At 39.1% G+C, this 20330-nt stretch overlaps 1 protein-coding gene across 2 annotated transcripts in view; it reads right to left on the bottom strand.

Annotated features, from left to right (window-relative positions):
• Nucleotides 1–19475, bottom strand: part of rasa2 (RAS p21 protein activator 2) — a 71676-nt gene extending 52201 nt beyond the window's left edge. For both annotated transcript variants that reach the window (XM_061925694.1, XM_061925695.1), the window contains exons 1-2: nucleotides 19360–19475; nucleotides 5594–5717 (exon numbers count right to left, since the gene is read on the bottom strand). In XM_061925694.1, the coding sequence (XP_061781678.1) occupies nucleotides 5594–5717; nucleotides 19360–19417 (182 nt within the window). In that variant the 5' untranslated portion in view covers nucleotides 19418–19475. The remainder of the gene's footprint in view (nucleotides 1–5593; nucleotides 5718–19359) is intronic.
• Between the last annotated feature and the right edge of the window lie 855 nt (nucleotides 19476–20330).

Raw genomic sequence — 20330 nt, 5'->3', positions numbered from 1 at the left:
GGTCACCTGTCCCAAACAGACTCAACAGCTGTGCTGGATAACAACTCATATGTCAAAGTACAACTGCAAACCCTTTTTTAAGTTATTTTAACAAACAAACATGAACCCCTAACAATATTAGAGCAGTCACGTTGTGCAGAAAAACAATAACCTTTTTCAGTCATTTGCATCGACGCTGTACACAGGTTTTTTCAATAAACTTACTGGACCATCCTTGATGTAGACTCTCCTATTAAATTGGAAATGCAAAAAAACAGTGTAGTTTTTGACCAGAGGTACAGGGTTTATACAATAGGGACAGTGAAGTAACAACAACTAAAATACACAGAGGGGCTCTTATGAGTGAATATTAACTGCTTTAACAGAGGCAGAGGTAGTGCAGATAGAAATACAAGGGTGAGCGTGGGAGGACACACTTCCTCAGAGAGTGTAACATTTTTTTAACCAGTGCAGAAATCAGCAGAGAAAAAAAGCTGATGTAAAATACCTAGAGAACCATGGACCATGGTAAAGAGATGTGCTAGTTACAAATACTCTATATGCATCAACACCTTAATGTGACTCATTTGTGGAGATGAGAGTGTTATAACAATTAACATCTCATTATTTATGAAAAAAGGCTGTTAAGTCATCCCCAATGAATTTCTCAAAATTGACTGTATTTTAAGTGCATAACAAAATCTATTATTTATCATTTCTGGCCGGCGTTGTTGGGTCGTACTGCGCTCAGTGGTGCTTAAACGCACCATAAAACACCTCTGTCTCGCAGTCCTACGAGTATAGAATGATCACTATGTTCTAAGAGTTTTACCACAGTTTTCATTTATACTGCTTATCATTAGAGATGTCCGATAATATCGGACTGCCGATATTATCGGCCGATAAATGCTTTAAAATGTAATATCGGAAATTATCGGTATCAATTTCAAAAAGTAAAATGTATGACTTTTTAAAACGCCGCTGTACGGAGTGGTACACGGACGTAGGGAGAAGTACAGAGCAGTTGCGTCTCCCAGTCATACCTGCCAACTCTCCCGAATTTTAGTGCCCCTCCCGATAATCTCCCGGGGCAATCATTCTCCCGAATTTCTCCTGGTTTCCACCTAGACAACAATATTGGGGGCGTGCCTTAAAGGCACTGCCTTTGCGTGCTGGCCCAGACACATAATATCTACGGCTTTTCACACACACAAGTGAATGCAAGTCATACTTGGTCAATAGCCATACAGGTCACACTGAGGGTGGCCGTATAAACAACTTTAACACTGTTACAAATATGCGCCACACTGTGAACCCACACCAAACAAGAATGACAAACACATTTCGGGAGAACATCCGCACCGTAACACAACATAAATACAACAGAACAAATACCCAGAACCCCTTGCAGCACTAACTCTTCCAGGACGCTACAATATACACCCCCCGCAACCCCCTAACGCCCTCCCCCACCTCAACCCTGCCCATCTCAACCTCCTCATTCTCTCTCAGGGAGAGCATGTCCCAAATTCCAAGCTGCTGTTTTGAGGCATGTTAAAAAAAAATGCACTTTGTGACTTCAATAATAAATATGGCAGTGCCATGTTGGCACTTTTTTCCATAACTTGAGTTGATTTATTTTGGAAAACCTTGTTACATTGTTTAATGCACCCAGCGGGGCATCACAACAAAATTAGGCCTAATAATGTGTTAAATCCACGACTGTATATATCGGTATCGGTTGATATCGGAATTGGTTGATATCAGAATATCGGATATCAGCAAAAAAGCCATTATCGGACATCTCTACTTATCATTACATCCCTATTAAGAACAAAGTATCAATAATCGTAGCATACCGCCATATTGTTATGGAGAGCCGTGTATTGCGTACAGTTGTCCCCCGCGACATCGCGATTCAAATCTTGCGGCTTCAGTATCTTCACCGCAACAATCTCAAGTTAACTTTTTGATGAACTATACACCTTCAACTCGTGCCTCACCAAAGCCTTTAACGCGAGCGATATAGAATGATAACAGCTGGAAGTAGCATCTGAGTCAGCGCGGCACTTCAGGCTAACTGAGACTGCTATGTATAAACTCTCAACTATCAGCGGCAGTCTGGCCAAAGTAGAGATGAAGTCTTTTGACGCACTTCCTCTTCAGCATCAATAACATAGCTCTGACAGACAATTCAGACATGCAATGCTAACAACACAGTATGCTAACACAGCTGTTGGTGTGCTAGCTACTGGGGCTGGGCGATATATCGAGTTTGTAAGATGTATCGATATATTTTTAAACAAGATATGAATTAAGAAAACATTGCAATATCCATCCATCCATCTTCTTCCGCTTATCCGAGGTCGGGTCGCGGGGGCAGCAGCCTAAGCAGGGAAGCCCAGACTTTCCTCTCCCCAGCCACTTCGTCCAGCTCCTCCCGGGGGATCCCGAGGCGTTCCCAGGCCAGCCGGGAGACATAGTCTTCCCAACGTGTCCTGGGTCTTCCCCGTGGCCTCCTACCGGTCGGACGTGCCCGAAACACCTCCCGAGGGAGGCGTTCGGGTGGCATCCTGACCAGATGCCCGAACCACCTCATCTGGCTCCTCTCGATATGGAGGAGCAGCGGCTTTACTTTGAGCTCCCCCCGGATGACAGAGCTTCTCACCCTATCTCTAAGGGAGAGCCCCGCCACCCGGCGGAGGAAACTCATTTCGGCCGCTTGTACCCGTGATCTTGTCCTTTCGGTCATGACCCAAAGCTCATGACCATAGGTGAGGATGGAAACGTAGATCGACCGGTAAATCGAGAGCTTTGCCTTCTGGCTCAGCTCCTTCTTCACCACAACGGATCGATACAGCGTCCGCATTACTGAAGATGCCGCACCGATCCGCCTGTCGATCTCACGATCCACTCTTCCCTCACTCGTGAACAAGACTCCGAGGTACTTGAACTCCTCCACTTGGGGCAAGATCTCCTCCCCAACCCGGAGATGGCACTCCACCCTTTTCCGGGCGAGAACCATGGACTCGGATTTGGAGGTGCTGATTCCCATCCCAGTCGCTTCACACTCGGCTGTCAATATAATTTATTCCACATTAAAATGACCAAACGCTGCTTATTTGTTGTGTTCCTTGTTCTCCCCCGTTCCCCCTCCATAGGCTACTAAACCCCTCCCCTTCCTAATTCCAAGACGTGCTTGCACGTATAAGAACATCAATGATTGGTTGGTTATTTACTATGATGAGTCACGAATGGTTAGGGACAGGCCAATCAGAGGCAAGATAGGGCGGGTCATCGAACCAGGAAGGGAAATGACAAAGTGCCTGCCCGCAAATGTATTTTTTTATCTGAGTTTGATACATTTTGTATTATTTGCACAGCTATGTTATTTATTTTAAGTAGAAATAATATTTTTCTATTTTATCTATGTTATGTAATTCTGTGCTACTTAAACAGTTTCTTTTCTGTGCTCTTAATACCGTATTTTTCGGACTATAAGGGACTATAAGGGACGGCGTGGCGCAGTGGGAGAGTGGCCGTGTCCAACCCGAGGGTCCCTGGTTCAATCCCCACCTAGTACCAACCTCGTCATGTCCGTTGTGTCCTGAGCAAGACACTTGACCCTTGCTCCTGATGGGTGCTGGTTAGCGCCTTGCATGGCAGCTCCCTCCATCAGTGTGTGAATGTGTGTGTGAATGGGTAAATGTGGAAATAGTGTCAAAGCGCTTTGAGTACCTTGAAGGTAGAAAAGCGCTATACAAGTACAACCCATTTATCATTTATTTATAAGTCGCAGTTTTTTTTCAGTTTGGCCGGAACGCGACTTATACTCTGGAGCGACTTATGTGTGAAATTATTAACACATTACCGTAAAATATCAAATAATATTATTTAGCTCATTCACGTAAGAGACTAGACGTATAAGATTTCATGGGATTTAGCGATTAGGAGTGACAGATTGTTTGGTAAACGTATAGCATGTTCTATATGTTATAGTTATTTGAATGACTCTTACCATAATATGTTACGTTAACATACCAGGCACGTTCTTAGTTGGTTATTTATGCGTCATATAATGTACACTTATTCAGCCTGTTGTTCACTATTCTTTATTTATTTTAAATTTCCTTTCAAATGTCTATTCTTGGTGTTGGGTTTTATCAAATAAATTTCCCCCAAAAATGCGACTTATATGTATGTTTTTTTCCTTCTTTATTATGCATTTTCGGCCTGAGCGACTTATACTCCGGAGCGACTTATACTCCGAAAAATACGGTACCAATCTTGACTAACTGGGTTAATAAAAGTGCCACTGACAGTATACAGTACAGTTGTCATTCACTTCAATTTCACTGAATATCGCTCAAAAATGAATATCTTTATATGTATACTTTCACCGAAAAATATATCCAGATATATATCGAATATCGAGTTTAAGTAAAAATATATCGAGATATAACATTTTTCGTCCATATCGCCCAGCCCTAATAGCTACCACTATTACGTTGACAAACATTTTGCAGAACAACTAACTCCTGTGGTTTCAATGATCAAAGCCGAGTTCTAATGGTGCGTTCCTTTTGTAATGGAAAGTCGGAATGTCCAATTCCCCCCCCCGAAATCGGATTTCTTACTTGAAAAGTCAAAGAGTGCCCACCACCCTGAGTTGGCTTTCAAAGATGGCTGCTCTGGGTGTAAACAATAACAATAATAGAGGCTTCTGTATTATACGTTAGCACATCGGACTATTTTTTGTGGCACTAAATCAGCCATACACAATATATTGATGGACGTTTATAAATGTTACTGTCGTGTAAATTAAAATTTTTCATGTGTTTTTTAACGTTCTACATTGCTCGCAACAGCGTCCGTGTTTTCTCTTTTTTCTCCACCGTGTTTGAAGACCGCATATTTTTACATAAGTTGTTTATATTCAGATAAGGCAAGCGGAAAAATAGCTTTCGTGGATGTGGCCATCTTGATTTGCGACCTCGTAACTGGAATGCTCACAACTCGGCTGTGGCGTCATTCCCAACTCCAACTTCTAACTTCTGGGGTTAAATGAACGCACCTTAGAAGAAAAACCCGGAATGTGACAAAGTATTACCACATTGTAGTGAAGTGAAGTGTGAAGTGAAATTAATTATATTTATATAGCTCTTTTCTCTAGTGACTCAAAGCGCTTTTACATAGTAAAACCCAATATCTAAGTTACATTTAAACCAGTGTGGGTGGCACTGGGAGCAGGTGGGTAAAGTGTCTTGCCCAAGGACACAACGACAGTGACTAGGATGGCGGAAGCTGGAATCGAACCTGGAACCCTCAAGTTGCAAGTAGCACTGTAATTTTCAGTAGAACAAACTTAAGGCTACTATATTGGGTGAAATGAGTTCATTTCAAGGAGGTTACTTCATGTTTAGAATAGAATAAAATATTTGTTTATTGCATTCATATTGGGTCTCGATTAAGTGCAGTAAATGAGGGACGTCTGTATTTAAAGTTACCCTGAAATTCCCAGCAGTATTAAACATAATGCTGTAACATAGTCATTAGACACACTGGCCAAGTTGATGGTTCCACTCTCAGCATGTACAGAATTGAATGTGCTTACCTGACACTTTTGTCAAACATCTTAGTTCGGAACACCTCCTCCTGATCCAAACTGATGGTGCAAAAGGTGCAGAGATCCCTTTGTCGGTTTGGACCGGAGACCGGACCCAGGTTTTTAGCTTCACCTGCATCACATTGAGAAGCACATCATAACCATGTCTTGCTTCTTCATTCTATTGCTTCTTTTAAACCACGGGTGTCAAACTCAAGGCCCCGGGGCCAGATCTGGCCCGCCACATCATTTTGAACGGCCTGTGAAAGCCTGGAAATAATGTGCATCAATAAAGTAAATTATCTTTCTTTCGTTTTTATTTTGACAGGGAAAAAAATAGATGTACTGCATGCAATTATATATCTTTTAAACTTTATCCATCTAATAATGCAACAGATATTATATTATCATACATTCAAGACATTTTTGGGGTAAAAACATACGTAAATATCTACTTAGCCTTATGATTTCAATGCAAGTTATCCATCAAATTGTACACTGTAAACATGACAATATATTTGTTTTTAAAACAGCTCGGTCTTCAGGATTCTACTGTAAGAAAAAAACTGTGGTACCATTTTTCAATTTACAGTAATACACTGTGAAAACAGCAACCATATTTTTTATGCCAAAAAACTGGCAGCTCAATCGCTAGAATTTTACAGTAAAATAGTGTGACCATTCTACTGTAAATCTTATGGTAAAATTCTGCCATTTTTTTTACTGTAAAATCCACAGATTTTTTTTTTTCTTACAGTGTAGGTAAGAAACATTTACTAATCAAATGCATGGATAATCGTGTGACAATATCATGTGGCTAATCCTTATACAATTATGTTTCTTTTATTAACGTTACAAGCGGTCGGGCCTCTGAGGGCAGCCAAAACTGCAACGTGGCCCTCAATGAAAAAAGAGTTTGACACCCCTATTTTAAACTTGACCATGTAACGTACTACTTGTGCAAAATAATCCGCAAAATTGAGAGTGAATTATCAACAATAATAATGTTGCGGGAAAAAAAAGAAAAAATAATGTTGGCAATCTCTAAACTATATTGAATTTGATCAACGAATCGTGTAGGTGGACAAGTCATAATAGAAAGTTGACTTGAGGCTTGTATGTGGTTAAAACATGAAACAGACTTCCTCAGCAAAACCAGCAGTGTTGGCAACAGTGCTTTGTGACACACATCTGCACACATTTTACCTTGAAGCATGCAGAACAGACAGGACATTACAGGACATGAGGTTTTTGTGCAATGTTCTCATGAATTAACAACACACAAAGTCGAGCTCTGAAAAATGCTCAGTGCCGTCAACACCTTCACAAGTCAGATCTGCACTAAAGGATTAGAGCAGCGGTGTCAAACGAACCATCCGCGGGCCAGAGCGGGTCTGCAAACAGGTTTAAACCAGCTCGCAATCCGCGAGACAAGTTTGCGAAGTATAAAAATGAGCTGCAATTTTTAGCGAAAGAAACTGATATTCTAAATGTGTCCACTGGATGTCGCAATATAAATTCTGTTAGGCAAGTAAACGGTTTACAGCAGGGCCAAGCAAATATGCCAAGCAAGGGGGTACACAGTAAAGCGTGGCTGCGGCTCCTTCCCATCCATCCATCCATCCATTTTCTACCGCTTATTCCCTTTGGGGTCGCGGGGGGCGCTGGAGCCTATCTCAGCTACAATCGGGCGGAAGGCGGGGTACACCCTGGACAAGTCGCCACCTCATCGCAGGGCCAACACAGATAGACAGACAACATTCACACTCACATCCACACACTAGGGCCAATTTAGTGTTGCCAATCAACTTATCCCCAGGTGCATGTCTTTGGAAGTGGGAGAAAGCCGGAGTACCCGGAGGGAACCCACGCAGTCACGGGGAGGACATGCAAACTCCACACAGAAAGATCCCGAGCCCGGGATTGAACCCAAGACTACTCAGGACCTTCGTATTGTGAGGCAGATGCACTAACCCCTCTTCCACCGTGAAGCCCCGGCTCCTTCCCATCATCCCAAATTAAACGTAAAACCTGACGTTTAACGTATTCTGCTTCGAACCCATTGTGCTTTGGCACCCTAATTGCCCCAAAATGTCTATGTCAAAAAAGAGAAGAAAGTGGACGCACAGTGTAACTCAACCCTCTTGAATAGTTTCTACCTCCGTTTGTATGGTTTGTTGAGTTCGCACAGGATTAATATGTGGAAATGACAAATGAAGTGAAGTGAAGTGAATTATATTTATATAGCGCTTTTTCTCTAGTGACTCAAAGCGCCTTACATAGTGAAACCCAATATCTAAGTTACATTTAAACCAGTGTGGGTGGCACTGGGAGCGGGTGGGTAAAGTGTCTTGCCCAAGAACACAACGACAGCGACTAGGATGGCGGAAGCGGGGATCGAACCTGGAACCCTCAAATTGCTGGCACGGCCACTCTACCAACCGAGCTATACCTCCCCAAATTAGGTTTTTTTATACCTAGAATAGTTTTTATTAGAGATGTCCGATAATGGCTTTTTTGCCGATATCCGATATTCCCCAACTCTTAATTACCATCCATCCATTTTCTACCGCTTATTCCCTTTGGGGTCGCGGGGGGCGCTGGAGCCTATCTCAGCTACAATCGGGCGGAAGGCGGTGTACACCCTGGACAAGTCTCCACCTCATCGCAGGGCCAACACAGATAGACAGACAACATTCACACTCACATCCACACACTAGGGCCAATTTAGTGTTGCCAATCAACCTATCCCCAGGTGCATGTCTTTGGAAGTGGGAGGAAGCCGGAGTACCCGGTGGGAACCCACGCAGTCACGGGGAGGACATGCAAACTCCACACAGAAAGATCCCGAGCCCGGGATTGAACCCAAGACTACTCAGGACCTTCGTATTGTGAGGCAGATGCACTAACCCCTCTGCCACCGTGAAGCCCCTCTTAATTACCGATTCCGATATATACAGTCGTGGAATTAACACATTATTATGCCTAATTTTGTTGTGATGCCCCGTTGGATGCATTAAACAATGTAACTTTACCATGACTTGATTAACGTGGACCCCGACTTAAACAAGTAGAAAAACTTATTCGGGTGTTACCATTTAGTGGTCAATTGTACGGAATATGTACTGTACTGTGCAATCTACTAATACAAGTTTCTCTACGCTGCTGACCCGTCTCCGCTCGGGATGGTGTCCTGCTGGCCCCACTATGGACTGGACTCTTACTATTATGTTGGATCCACTATGGACTGGACTCTCACAATATTATGTCAGACCCACTCGACATCCATTGCTTTCGGTCTCCCCTAGAGGGGGGGGGTTACCCACATATGCGGTCCTCTCCAAGGTTTCTCATAGTCATTCACATCGACGTCCCACTGGGGTGAGTTTTTCCTTGCCCGTATGTGGGCTTTGTACCGAGGATGTCGTTGTGGCTTGTGCAGCCCTTTGAGACACTTGTGATTTAGGGCTATATAAATAAAGATTGATTGATTGATTGATGAAGTTTCAATCAATCAATCAAAAACAAGGTTTTCCAAAATAAGAGAACAACTTCAACTCCAGTTATGGAAAAAAGTGCCAACATGGCACTGCCATATTTATTATTGAAGTCACAAAGTGCATTATTTTTTATAACATGCCTCAAAACAGCAGCTTGGAATTTGGGACATGCTCTCCCTGAGATAATCCTAATACCCACTACAACTATGGGAAATACTATACTTTGACTTTCACAAAGTGCATTATTTTTTTAAAACATGCCTCAAAACAACAGCTACAAAAACAATGAAGGCACACAGCTTCAGTCCAGAGTATACTAGACTCTAGTATACTCTGGACACGGACGTAGGGCCTACGTCCGTGTTTTACCAGATATGTACCGCTCCGTACAGCGGCGTTTTAAAAAGTCAATAATTTTACTTTTTGAAACCGATACCGATCATTTCCGATATTACATTTTAAAGCATTTATCGGCCTGCCGATATTATCGGACATCTCTAGTTTTTATGATCTATCATCTATTTTGTTCAATTCCAGATAGGCTGCGGCTTAAAGTTTAATGGTTTGTAAATACACTGAGACAGAGTCCAAGTTCATTGTGTCCTTGGTTGTTTTTTGAAACTACAGCAATATTTTCCTCAAAAATTTCAACGAACTTGAAGTGTTTTGTCTAGAGATTTATTTATGATATGTACATTTCCAGAATGTGCTTGTTCTATTTTTGGCCAAGGTAAAAAAACTAAGAAAATAATCAGAAGTGGTCTTTATTTTTTAAATTATTATGCCATGATTTTCCTAGTCCGGCCCATTTGGGAATAGATTTTTCTCCGTGTGGCCCGTGACTTTAAATGAGTTTGACACCTCTGGATTAGAGAGACATAAATAGTTGTCTGAACTGGTCCTTCGGCACTGAGCTTAAGCACCTATGGGGACCTCATTTAGAAAAGGCGCCTGTGAGATCCGCCATTTGGCAAGCTAATACTAGTTTTAGGTTATGGTTAATCTTAGGAAATGATCAATGAGAAAAAAGGTCATGTGAAGCTCAGATTGGATGACTTGGATTGGAAGGACAACCTGAACATACTATCAACACTTAAACTCAAAGGGAATTGGCCTTTTTGGAATTTTGCTTATCATTCAGAATTCTTATGTGAGACAAGTACACATACATTTGTCGTTTTTTAAAGCATTTCAACTTGTAAATAAATGTTAGCTAACAAAGAGGAAATCACTCTATCTAAAATCCTACTACCGTATTTTTCGGAGTATAAATCGCACCGGAGTATAAGTCGCACCTGCTGAAAATGCATAATAAAGAAGGGAAAAAACATATATAAGTAGCACTGGAGTATAAGTCGCATTTTTTGGGGACATTTATTTGATAAAACCCAACACCAAGAATAGACATTTGAAAGGCAATTTAAAATAAATAAAGAATAGTGAACAACAGGCTGAATAAGTGTACGTTATATAAGGCATAAATAACCAACTGAGAACGTGCCTGGTATGTTAACGTAACATATTATGGTAAGAGTCATTCAAATAACTATAACATATAGAACATGCTATACGTTTACCAAACAATCTGTCACTCCTAATCGCTAAATCCCATGAAATCTTATACGTCTAGTCTCTTACGTGAATGAGCTAAATAACATTATTTGATATTTTACGCTAATGTGTTAATCATTTCACACATAAGTCGCTCCTGAGTATAAGTCGCACCTCCGGCCAAACTATGAAAAAAACTGCGACTTATAGTCCGAAAAATACGGTACCTATTCTGTGTTATGTGTTTTATGTTGCACTATGGTACCAAGATAAATTCCTACTTTGTGAACCTGTTCTCAAACAATGGCAATAAAACTATTCTGATTCCGATTCTATTCAGTCTATAAAGCGCTCTAAAAACATCCTAAAGCCTCCATCTAGGTTTTATATACAGTACACACCGAATTGGTTCTAAGTGAGGTTGGAATTTTTTACATGTTTTAAGTTTTATTCGCAAACAGTTGTTCCTGTATATATTGTACAATGTCTGAAGTACACATTTCTAGAAAAGAACGGTCAAATTTTATTTTGTAGTTTCAGAATATTTGGGAACTTTTTTCCTCTCCCCAAATTTGTCACTACCGAAGCATAGTATTCAATTATGAATAAAAAAAATATATGTTAACTAGAGATGTCCGATATTCCGATATTGTCCAACTCTTAATTACCGATTCCGATATCAACCGATACCGATACATACAGTCGTGGAATTAACACATTATTTATACCTAATTACGTGATTGGGCCGGCACGCAAAGGCAGTGCCTTTAAGGTTTATGGTGCTCTGTACTTCTCCCTACGTCCGTGTACCACTCCGTACAGCGGCGTTTTAAAAAGTCATAAATTTTACTTTTTGAAACCGATAATTTCCGATATTACATTTTAAAGCATTTATCGGCCGATAATATCGAAAGTCTGATATTATCGGACATCTCTAATGTTAACCTGTTAATATGGTTTTCTTTCCCTGTGTAAAGATGGTTATTTTTTTATGTATTGAAGGTTTTCCACAGTAAAATCCATGAAAATGGATTTCTAAACATGTTTTTTTTACATCAATTTATAAAATTCTTATACCATTTTCTGATATGTATAACAATGATCAGATTGACTTTGGAGTTAATAATTTATAAAACTGAAAATGTATTTAATTAAACAGTATCATAATATTTTAGTTGATAACTTAATATACTTTATTTGGTCTTTAGTAAACACCAGGTGTTTTGGTAGTGACTACACATGTTTCGGTAATGACCACGATTTGTTTGCCAGATTGTATCATATTCCCTCAGCCTTATTGCTTAATATTAACTCATAACATGCTTGATGTCGAGAATATGAAAAACACATATCTTTTGTGGTCAATAAAATAATTTGTTAATAAGTATGCATGTGGGTTCAGTATTCTGAGAAGAAGAAAACACTGACATTACTGTCAGGTTTCTGAACACTACCTAATGCATCATTGAAAGGTGTATAACAAATAAACACACACAAATACATTGAACTTCTTGAAGAAAAATACGCAGTATGCAGTGCAGTTAAATCAGAAAGGATGAGCTAATTATGAAGACCTCATCCCTAATCCACAAAAAGGAAAACAATAACAGCTAAAGCACACGCATGATCACTACATCGTGTGTGATATCATATGTTACTGTAGTGACAATTCTTGCTAATTTTGACCATAACTAAAAAATGCTACCAAGCACATTGCTAACAAACATATATTTGAAGAGGTTTATGCTTATAAACCTATAATATGTTATATGAAAGCTGAAAAAGTTTACATAAATGATGAAAACGTGTTCTGTAATGAGAATTTTTAAAGATACACAATGATTTTCAGACTTAGGAACATATTTATTTAAAAACTATGGGATTAAGTTAACTACGGCCTTGTGGTTAGAGTGTCCGCCCTGAGATCGGTAGGTTGTGAGTAGAGATGTCCGATAATGGCTTTTTTGCCGATATCCGATATCATCCAACTCTTAATTACCGATTTTGATATCAACCGATACCGATATATACAGTCGTGGAATTAACACATTATTATGCCTATTTTTGTTGTGATGCCCCGCTGGATGCATTAAACAATGTAACAAGGTTTTCCAAAAGAAATCAACTCAAGTTATGGAAAAAATGCCAACATGGCACTGCCATATTTATTATTGAAGTCACAAAGTGCATTATTTTTTTTAACATGCCTCAAAACAGCAGATTGGAATTTGGGACATGCTCTCCCTGAGAGAGCATGAGGAGGTTGAGGTGGGCGGGGGCGGGGTTGAGGTGGCAGGGGGGTGTATTTTGTAGCGTCCCGGAAGAGTTAGTGCTGCAAGGGGTTCTGGGTATTTGTTCTGTTGTGTTACGGTGCGGATGGTCTCTCGAAATGTGGGGACAAGCGGTAGAAAATGGATGGATGGAAATATTAATTAATTAATCGATCACATTTTTTTTTTTTTTTTATTAAGTGATTTTCTTTGGGTTACTGAACTAATCCATTGATGCATATAGGACAAATAATGAGGGAGCTATGATGATTTGAAGTGCATTTTCCAAAATACAGGTCACACATTTAATTAAAATATTCTCAAACTGTGGTACTAGTATGCAGGCTCCATCTAGTGGTACGCCAAATCATTACTTAATCAAATATCCAAAGACAGTGTTACTGTTCAAATTGTGTACTATGTTACAGTGGACAAAAATATTAAACATATTTGTTAAATAAAACCTCTGCCTTGTTTTTAATGAATATTAAGGCCTACTAGCTACTGTATTTTAATGTTGATCATTATAGTGGTACTTGGAGAGCAAAATGTGAGCAAAGGGATCTGATCACGCACCATAGTATAGATGTTCTGACAGGCCAGTCCGCGGTCCTGTCTTTAAAATAGATATTTCTGTACATGTCAGTCTTCATTGTGCCATGTCTAAAATATTTTCTGTGTAGGGTCCAAAGACATTTAGCCAGAGTAACGGGCATTGTTGTAACTACCCCCGCTTTTGAAAATAAAACTTCCGGTTTCTGCAAATGAAAAAAAAACATCCTTTTTAGTCTGTTTTTACGTTCTGGATTTTAATTTTTCTTTTAGAAATATAAAATGAAAATCAAACAGTTTAATTTTTTTTTTTATTGCTTTTCAACCCCCAAAAATGGTCCGTTTACCTTCCGTTCATTCTATTTCCAATTCTTAAATGAAAATCAAAAAACAAAATTAGGGCCGTTTTTCGATTTTTTTATTAAGTATGGCAGATTTTAAAACAAACAAAAAAGTATTGATTTTCATTGAAATATTGCCATAAAATTTAATTTTGTGCGGTTTTCCTTTTATGGGTTTTTATTTATGCAGATGAACACAAAAATATAATATTTGTTCATCCAAATTGCAAAAATGCATGTTTATCTGTGTGATGACAAATTGAACCAGAAGCAGTATTTTAGCTTTTTCTTTGTGTTTAGCATGTTTTTAGCATAACGCTAACATCTTTGGTCTGTGTACCTTCCGTTCATTCTATTTCCAATTCTTAAATGCAAATCAAAAAACTAATTTCGGGCCATTTTTTTCTATTTTTATTACTAAAACAAAAAAGTTGGACAACTATTTAATGACACTTTTTTTTAAACGACAGTAGGATTCCTGCTGAACAAAGATGCTACCGTTATGCTAAAAACATGCTAAACGCAAAGGAAAAGCTACAATACTGCTTCCGGTTCATTTTGTCATCAATCAATCAATCAGTCAATCAAAGTTTATTTATATAGCCCTAAATCACGAGTGTCTCAAAGGGCTGCACAAGCCACAACGACATCCTCGGCTCAGATCTCACACAAATAAACACGCATTTTTGCATTTTGGACCGATTAACTTTTTGCAGAACGGACTCTGATATTAACAAAAGAAATAATAATGAAATACAAAAATATGTCTGTCAGTAAATAAATAAATACATAAATATCTATCCATCCATTTTTCACTCTTTTAATTTGAAAATAAAACTTCCGGTGTCTGCAAATGAAAAAATATCCGTTTTAACGTTCCTGTTTGGTCCGTGTACCTTCCCTGTTCATTCTATTTCCAATTCTGAAACGCAAATCAAAAAACAAAATTAGGGACGTTTTTCGATTTTCATTATACACATAAAACATACTTAAAACAAACAAAAAAGGGGGTTGGTTGATTTTCATTAAAATATTGCCATAAAATTGATTTGTCATCACACAGATAAACACGCATTTTTGCATTTTGGATAAACATAGATTGGATTTTTGTGTTTATCTGGAAAAATAAAAATCCATAAAAGGAAAACAGCACAAAATAAAATGTAATGGCAACATTTTAATGAAAATCAACCCTTTTTTGTTTGTTTTAAAATCTGCCATATGTAGTAAAAAAATCGAAAAACGGCCCTAACTTTGTATTTTGTTTTGCGTTTCAGAATTTGAAATAGAATGAACGGAAGTTACACGGACTGATGACCTTTTTGCAGAACGGACTCTGATATTAACAAAAGAAATAATAATGAAATACAAAACTATGTCTGTCTGTAAATAAATAAATAAATACATAAATATCCAACCATCCATTTTTCCCGCTTTTAATTTGAAAATAAAACTTCCGGTGTCTGCAAATGAAAAAACATCCGTTTTAACGTTCCTGTTTGGTCCGTGTACCTTCCGTTCATTCTATTTCCAATTCTGAAACGCAAATCAAAAAACAAAATTAGGGACGTTTTCGTTTTTTATTATATACATCAGATTTGAAAACAAACAAAAAAGGGTTGATTTTCATTAAAATATTGCCAAAAAATTGATTTGTCATCACACAAATAAACACGCATTTTTGAATTTTGGATAAACATGGATTGGACTTTTGTGTTTATCTGGAAAAATAAAAATCCATAAAAAGAAAACATCACGAAATAAAATGTTATGGCAATATTCTAATGAAAGTCAACCCTTCTTTGTTTGTTTTCAAATCTGCCATACATAGTAAAAAATCGAAAAACGACCCTAACTTTGTTTTTTGATTTGCCTATTCAGAATTGGAAATAGAATAAACGGAAGGTATACGGACTGATGACCTTTTTGCAGAACGGACTCTGATATTAACAAAAGAAACAATAATGAAATACAAAACTATGTCTGTCTGTAAATAAATACATAAATATCCCCACTTTTAATTTGAAAATAAAACTTCCGGTGTCTGCAAATGAAAAAACATCAGTTTTAACGTTCCTGTTTGGTCCGTGTACCTTCCGTTCATTCTATTTCCAATTCTGAAACGCAAATCAAAAAACAAAATTAGGGACGTTTTTTTTATTTTTATTATATACGTCAGATTTGAAAACAAATATTGCCATAAAATTGATTTGTCATCACACAGATAAACACACATTTTTGCATTTTGGATACACATGGATTGGATTTTTGTGTTTATCTGGAAAAATAAAAATCCATAAAAAGAAAACAGCACAAAATAAAATGTTATGGCAATATTTTAATGAAAATCAACCCTTTTTGTTTGTTTTAAAATCTGGCATACAAAGTAAAAAAAATATATCGAAAAACGGCCCTAACTTTGTTTTTTGATTTGCGTTTCAGAATTGGAAATAGAATGAACGGCGTGGTACTGTTGGGAGAGTGGCTGTGCCAGCAACCTGAGGGTTCCTGGTTCAATCCCCACCTTCTACCAACTTTGTCACATCCGTTGTGTCCTTGAGAAAGACACTTCACCCTTGCTCCTGATAATAATAATAATAGATTTTGTTTGTAAAAAACACTTTAATTGAGTAAACAACCTCAAAGTGCTACAGTGTATTAAAAAAATAAAATAAAAAGATAATAAAAAATAAAAAAATAAAAAAACTAGAACAGCCAAATAGCTAAAACTAGAATGCATATATCTAAAAGAAGGCTTTTAAAAAAAGGTTTGGCAACACTAAATTGGCCCTAGTGTGTGAATGTGAGCGTGAATGTTGTCTGTCTATCTGTGTTGGCCCTGCGATGAGGTGGCGACTTGTCCAGGGTGTACCCCGCCTACCGCGCGAATGCAGCTGAGATAGGCTCCAGCACCCCCCGCGACCCCAAAAGGGACAAGCGGTAGAAAATGGATGGATGGATGGGTTTTTAAGCCTTTTTCAAAAGCATCCACAGTCTGTGGTGCCCTCAGGTGGTCAGGGAGAGCGTTCCACGGACTGGGAGCGGCGGAGCAGAAAGCCCGGTGATGGGTCGGGTTAGGGCCTTGCATGGCAGCTCCCACCATCAGTGTGTGAATGTGTGTGTGAATGGGTGAATGTGGAAATAGTGTCAAAGCGCTTTGAGTACCTTGAAGGTAGAAAAGCACTATAACCAAAATAAAAAATAAAAAATGAACGGAAGGTACACAACCCGATGACCTTTTTGCAGAACGAACTCTGATATTAACAAAAGAAACAATAATGAAATACAAAACTATGTCTGTCCTTAAAGGGGAACATTATCACCAGACCTATGTAAGCGTCAATGTATACCTTGATGTTGCAGAAAAAACACCATATATTTTTTTAACCGATTTCCGAACTCTAAATGGGTGAATTTTGGCGAATTAAACGCCTTTCTAATATTCGCTCTCGGAGCGATGACGTCACAACGTGGCTTCACATCGGGAAGCAATCCGCCATTTTCTCAAACACCGAGTCAAATCAGCTCTGTTATTTTCCGTTTTTTCGACTGTTTTCCGTACCTTGGAGACATCATGCCTCGTCGGTGTGTTGTCGGAGGGTGTAACAACACGAACAGGGACGGATTCAAGTTGCACGAGTGGCCCAAAGATGCGAAAGTGGCAAGAAATTGGACGTTTGTTCCGCACACTTTACCGACGAAAGCTATGCTACGACAGAGATGGCAAGAATGTATGGATATCCTGCGACACTCAAAGCAGATGCATTTCCAACGATAAAGTCAAAGAAATCTGCCGCCAGACCCCCATTGAATCTGCCGGAGTGTGTGAGCATTTCAGGGACAAAGGACCTCGGTAGCACGGCAAGCAATGGCGGCAGTTTGTTCCCGCAGACGAGCGAGCTAAACCCCCTATCGACCCTAGCTTCCCTGGCCTGCTGACATCAACTCCAAAACTGGACAGATCAGCTTTCAGGAAAAGAGCGCGGATGAGGGTATGTCTACAGAATATATTAATTGATGAAAATTGGGCTGTCTGCACTCTCAAAGTGCATGTTGTTGCCAAATGTATTTCATATGCTGTAAACCTAGTTCATAGTTGTTAGTTTCCTTTAATGCCAAACAAACACATACCAATCGTTGGTTAGAAGGCGATCGCCAAATTCGTCCTCGCTTTCTCCCGTGTCGCTGGCTGTCGTGTCGTTTTCGTCGGTTTCGCTTGCATACGGTTCAAACCGATATGGCTCAATAGCTTCAGTTTCTTCTTCAGTTTCGTTTTCGCCACCTGCCTCCACACTACAACCATCCGTTTCAATACATTCGTAATCTGTTGAATCGCTTAAGCCGCTGAAATCTGAGTCTGAATCCGAGCTAATGTCGCTATAGCTTGCTGTTCTTTCCGCCATGTTTGTTTGTGTTGGCTTCACGATGTGACGTCACAGGAAAATGGACGGGTGTTTATAACGATGGTTAAAATCAGGCACTTTGAAGCTTTTTTTTTAGGGATGTTGCGTGATGGGTAAAATTTTGAAAAAAAACTTCGAAAAATATAATAAGGATTTTTAATGGTTTTAACCATTCTGAAATTGTGATAATGTTCCCCTTTAAATAAATAAATACATACATACATAAATATCCCTGCTTTTAATTTGAAAATAAAACTTCCGGTGTCTGCAAATGAAAAAAACATCCGTTTTAACGTCCCTGTTTACTGAGGATTTTCATCCTTCTTTTTGAAATATAATGTGAAAATCAAACAGATTTTTTTTATTGCTTTTCAACCCCCAAAAAAGAACAATGCTTGGAGTATTGTCTTTTTAAACGAAACTCAAATAAACCAGTAGTTGTTTTTTTTAGTTCTCGCAATTTCCATTTGTGAAATGCAAATTCAATGACCAAAACACACACAGGGAAGAGGGAAATTAGCAAAGGGTCAATGTGGAAGAATGGAGTTTCATAAGACGGCAAAGTGAGTTACATATCTGCATAGTTCCTCTATTTTGTTCTGCTTAACTCGTTAATTCATAGTAGTGAAACTGACAGTATTTTGAAATCATGTTTAAATGAACAGTGTGCTGGCTCGCGGTCGTTTTGCTTTGTTATTGACGTATAAGCAACTTAGTAGAGCAGTGATAGTCAATGAGTGTTTTCTTGGAGAATAGAGAAGTGTGGAACTAAAAATATGTCACAATAATAAAGACGAGCTAACGCTAGCTACCAGGCAGACGCACGCGTTAGTAAGAAGTCCACAAGATAGTAATGGAGGGTGACAATGTCAATGTGGTTTTAGCAACAGAATAACGAGGAGACGCTAATAAACGGAGTCAAATTCAGGTTAAAGTACGCTTTATTAGTGGGCTGCGAAGCCTCAATGCTAACGCGCTTCTTGAATGAAACGAACGGCGGCTAGCTGGAGCTAACTTGACGTTAAGCAGCAGCCGGCTCAGCGCAGGCTGCCTCCGCCGACCACTTGGCGGTAACACGCCGCGCCGCGCCCCTCCCGGCTTCCCCCCTCCACCTCCAGAGAAAATATAAAGAAATACCAGCCCTCGGGTACGACTTACATATTTTCCCACGCAGGCTCTGTAGAATCCGAATCCTCGCGTCGTCCTCTTCCGCCATGGTCGTCGCCGCTCCGGTATGTTCAGCGCCGCTTTATCATATCCGTTTATGAATGCAGGCAGGCGGGCAGAGTGGGAGAGAGACAGCCCCGCCGCCGCGTTACGTCAGGGTCCCTCAAAACACACACAGTGTGGAGCCTAAATCGTCATAATAGTTTATTCATGTTGCATTGTAGTCCGCCTTTAGCGCTTCCTGCCAAATGCACGTTCTGTCACTATATTTTGTGGATATTATTATTTTCATTTCGAGTCTACGTTATAAGTCAACACCTTAGCTCGATTTTAAAGGAGGAATGACTTTAGAAACACTTTATTACTTGGTTTCCACCAAGTACCACCTCAGAAAACACTCGGCGTAATAAACAACATTAAAATAAAGTTACATAGTAGGCCTACGTATTCATTAAAAACAAGGCAAGGTTTTATTTAACAAGTATATTTGATATTTTGGCCACTATAATACACAAACATCAACAAGGATACCCCATATACTAGTGTTGTCCCGATACCAATATTTTAGTGCCGGTACCAAAATGTATTTTGATACTTTTTGATACTTTTCTAAGTAATGGGCAACACAAAAAATTGCATTATTGGCTTTATTTTAACAAAACAATCTTAGGGTACATTAAACATATGTTTAATGAAGAACAATTTTGTCCTTAAATAAAATAGTGAACATACTAGAAAAGCGGTTCCACATTATAAGTCAACACCTTACCTCCGATTTAAAGTGGAAATGACTTTTGAAACACTCTCAAACTGTTTCCACCAAGTACCACCTCAGAAAACACTCAACTCTCCAAGTATCACCGTAATGAACAACATTAAAATAAAGTAACATAGTAGGCCTGAGTATTCATTAAAAACAAGGCAGGGGATTTATTCAACAAGTATATTTAATATTTTGGCCA

This window comes from Nerophis lumbriciformis, linkage group LG30, assembly GCF_033978685.3.
Source record: "Nerophis lumbriciformis linkage group LG30, RoL_Nlum_v2.1, whole genome shotgun sequence".
NCBI lineage: Eukaryota > Metazoa > Chordata > Actinopteri > Syngnathiformes > Syngnathidae > Nerophis > Nerophis lumbriciformis.
Note: the sequence above shows the minus strand (reverse complement) of the source record. Positions and strands in the feature narration are given on the sequence as shown.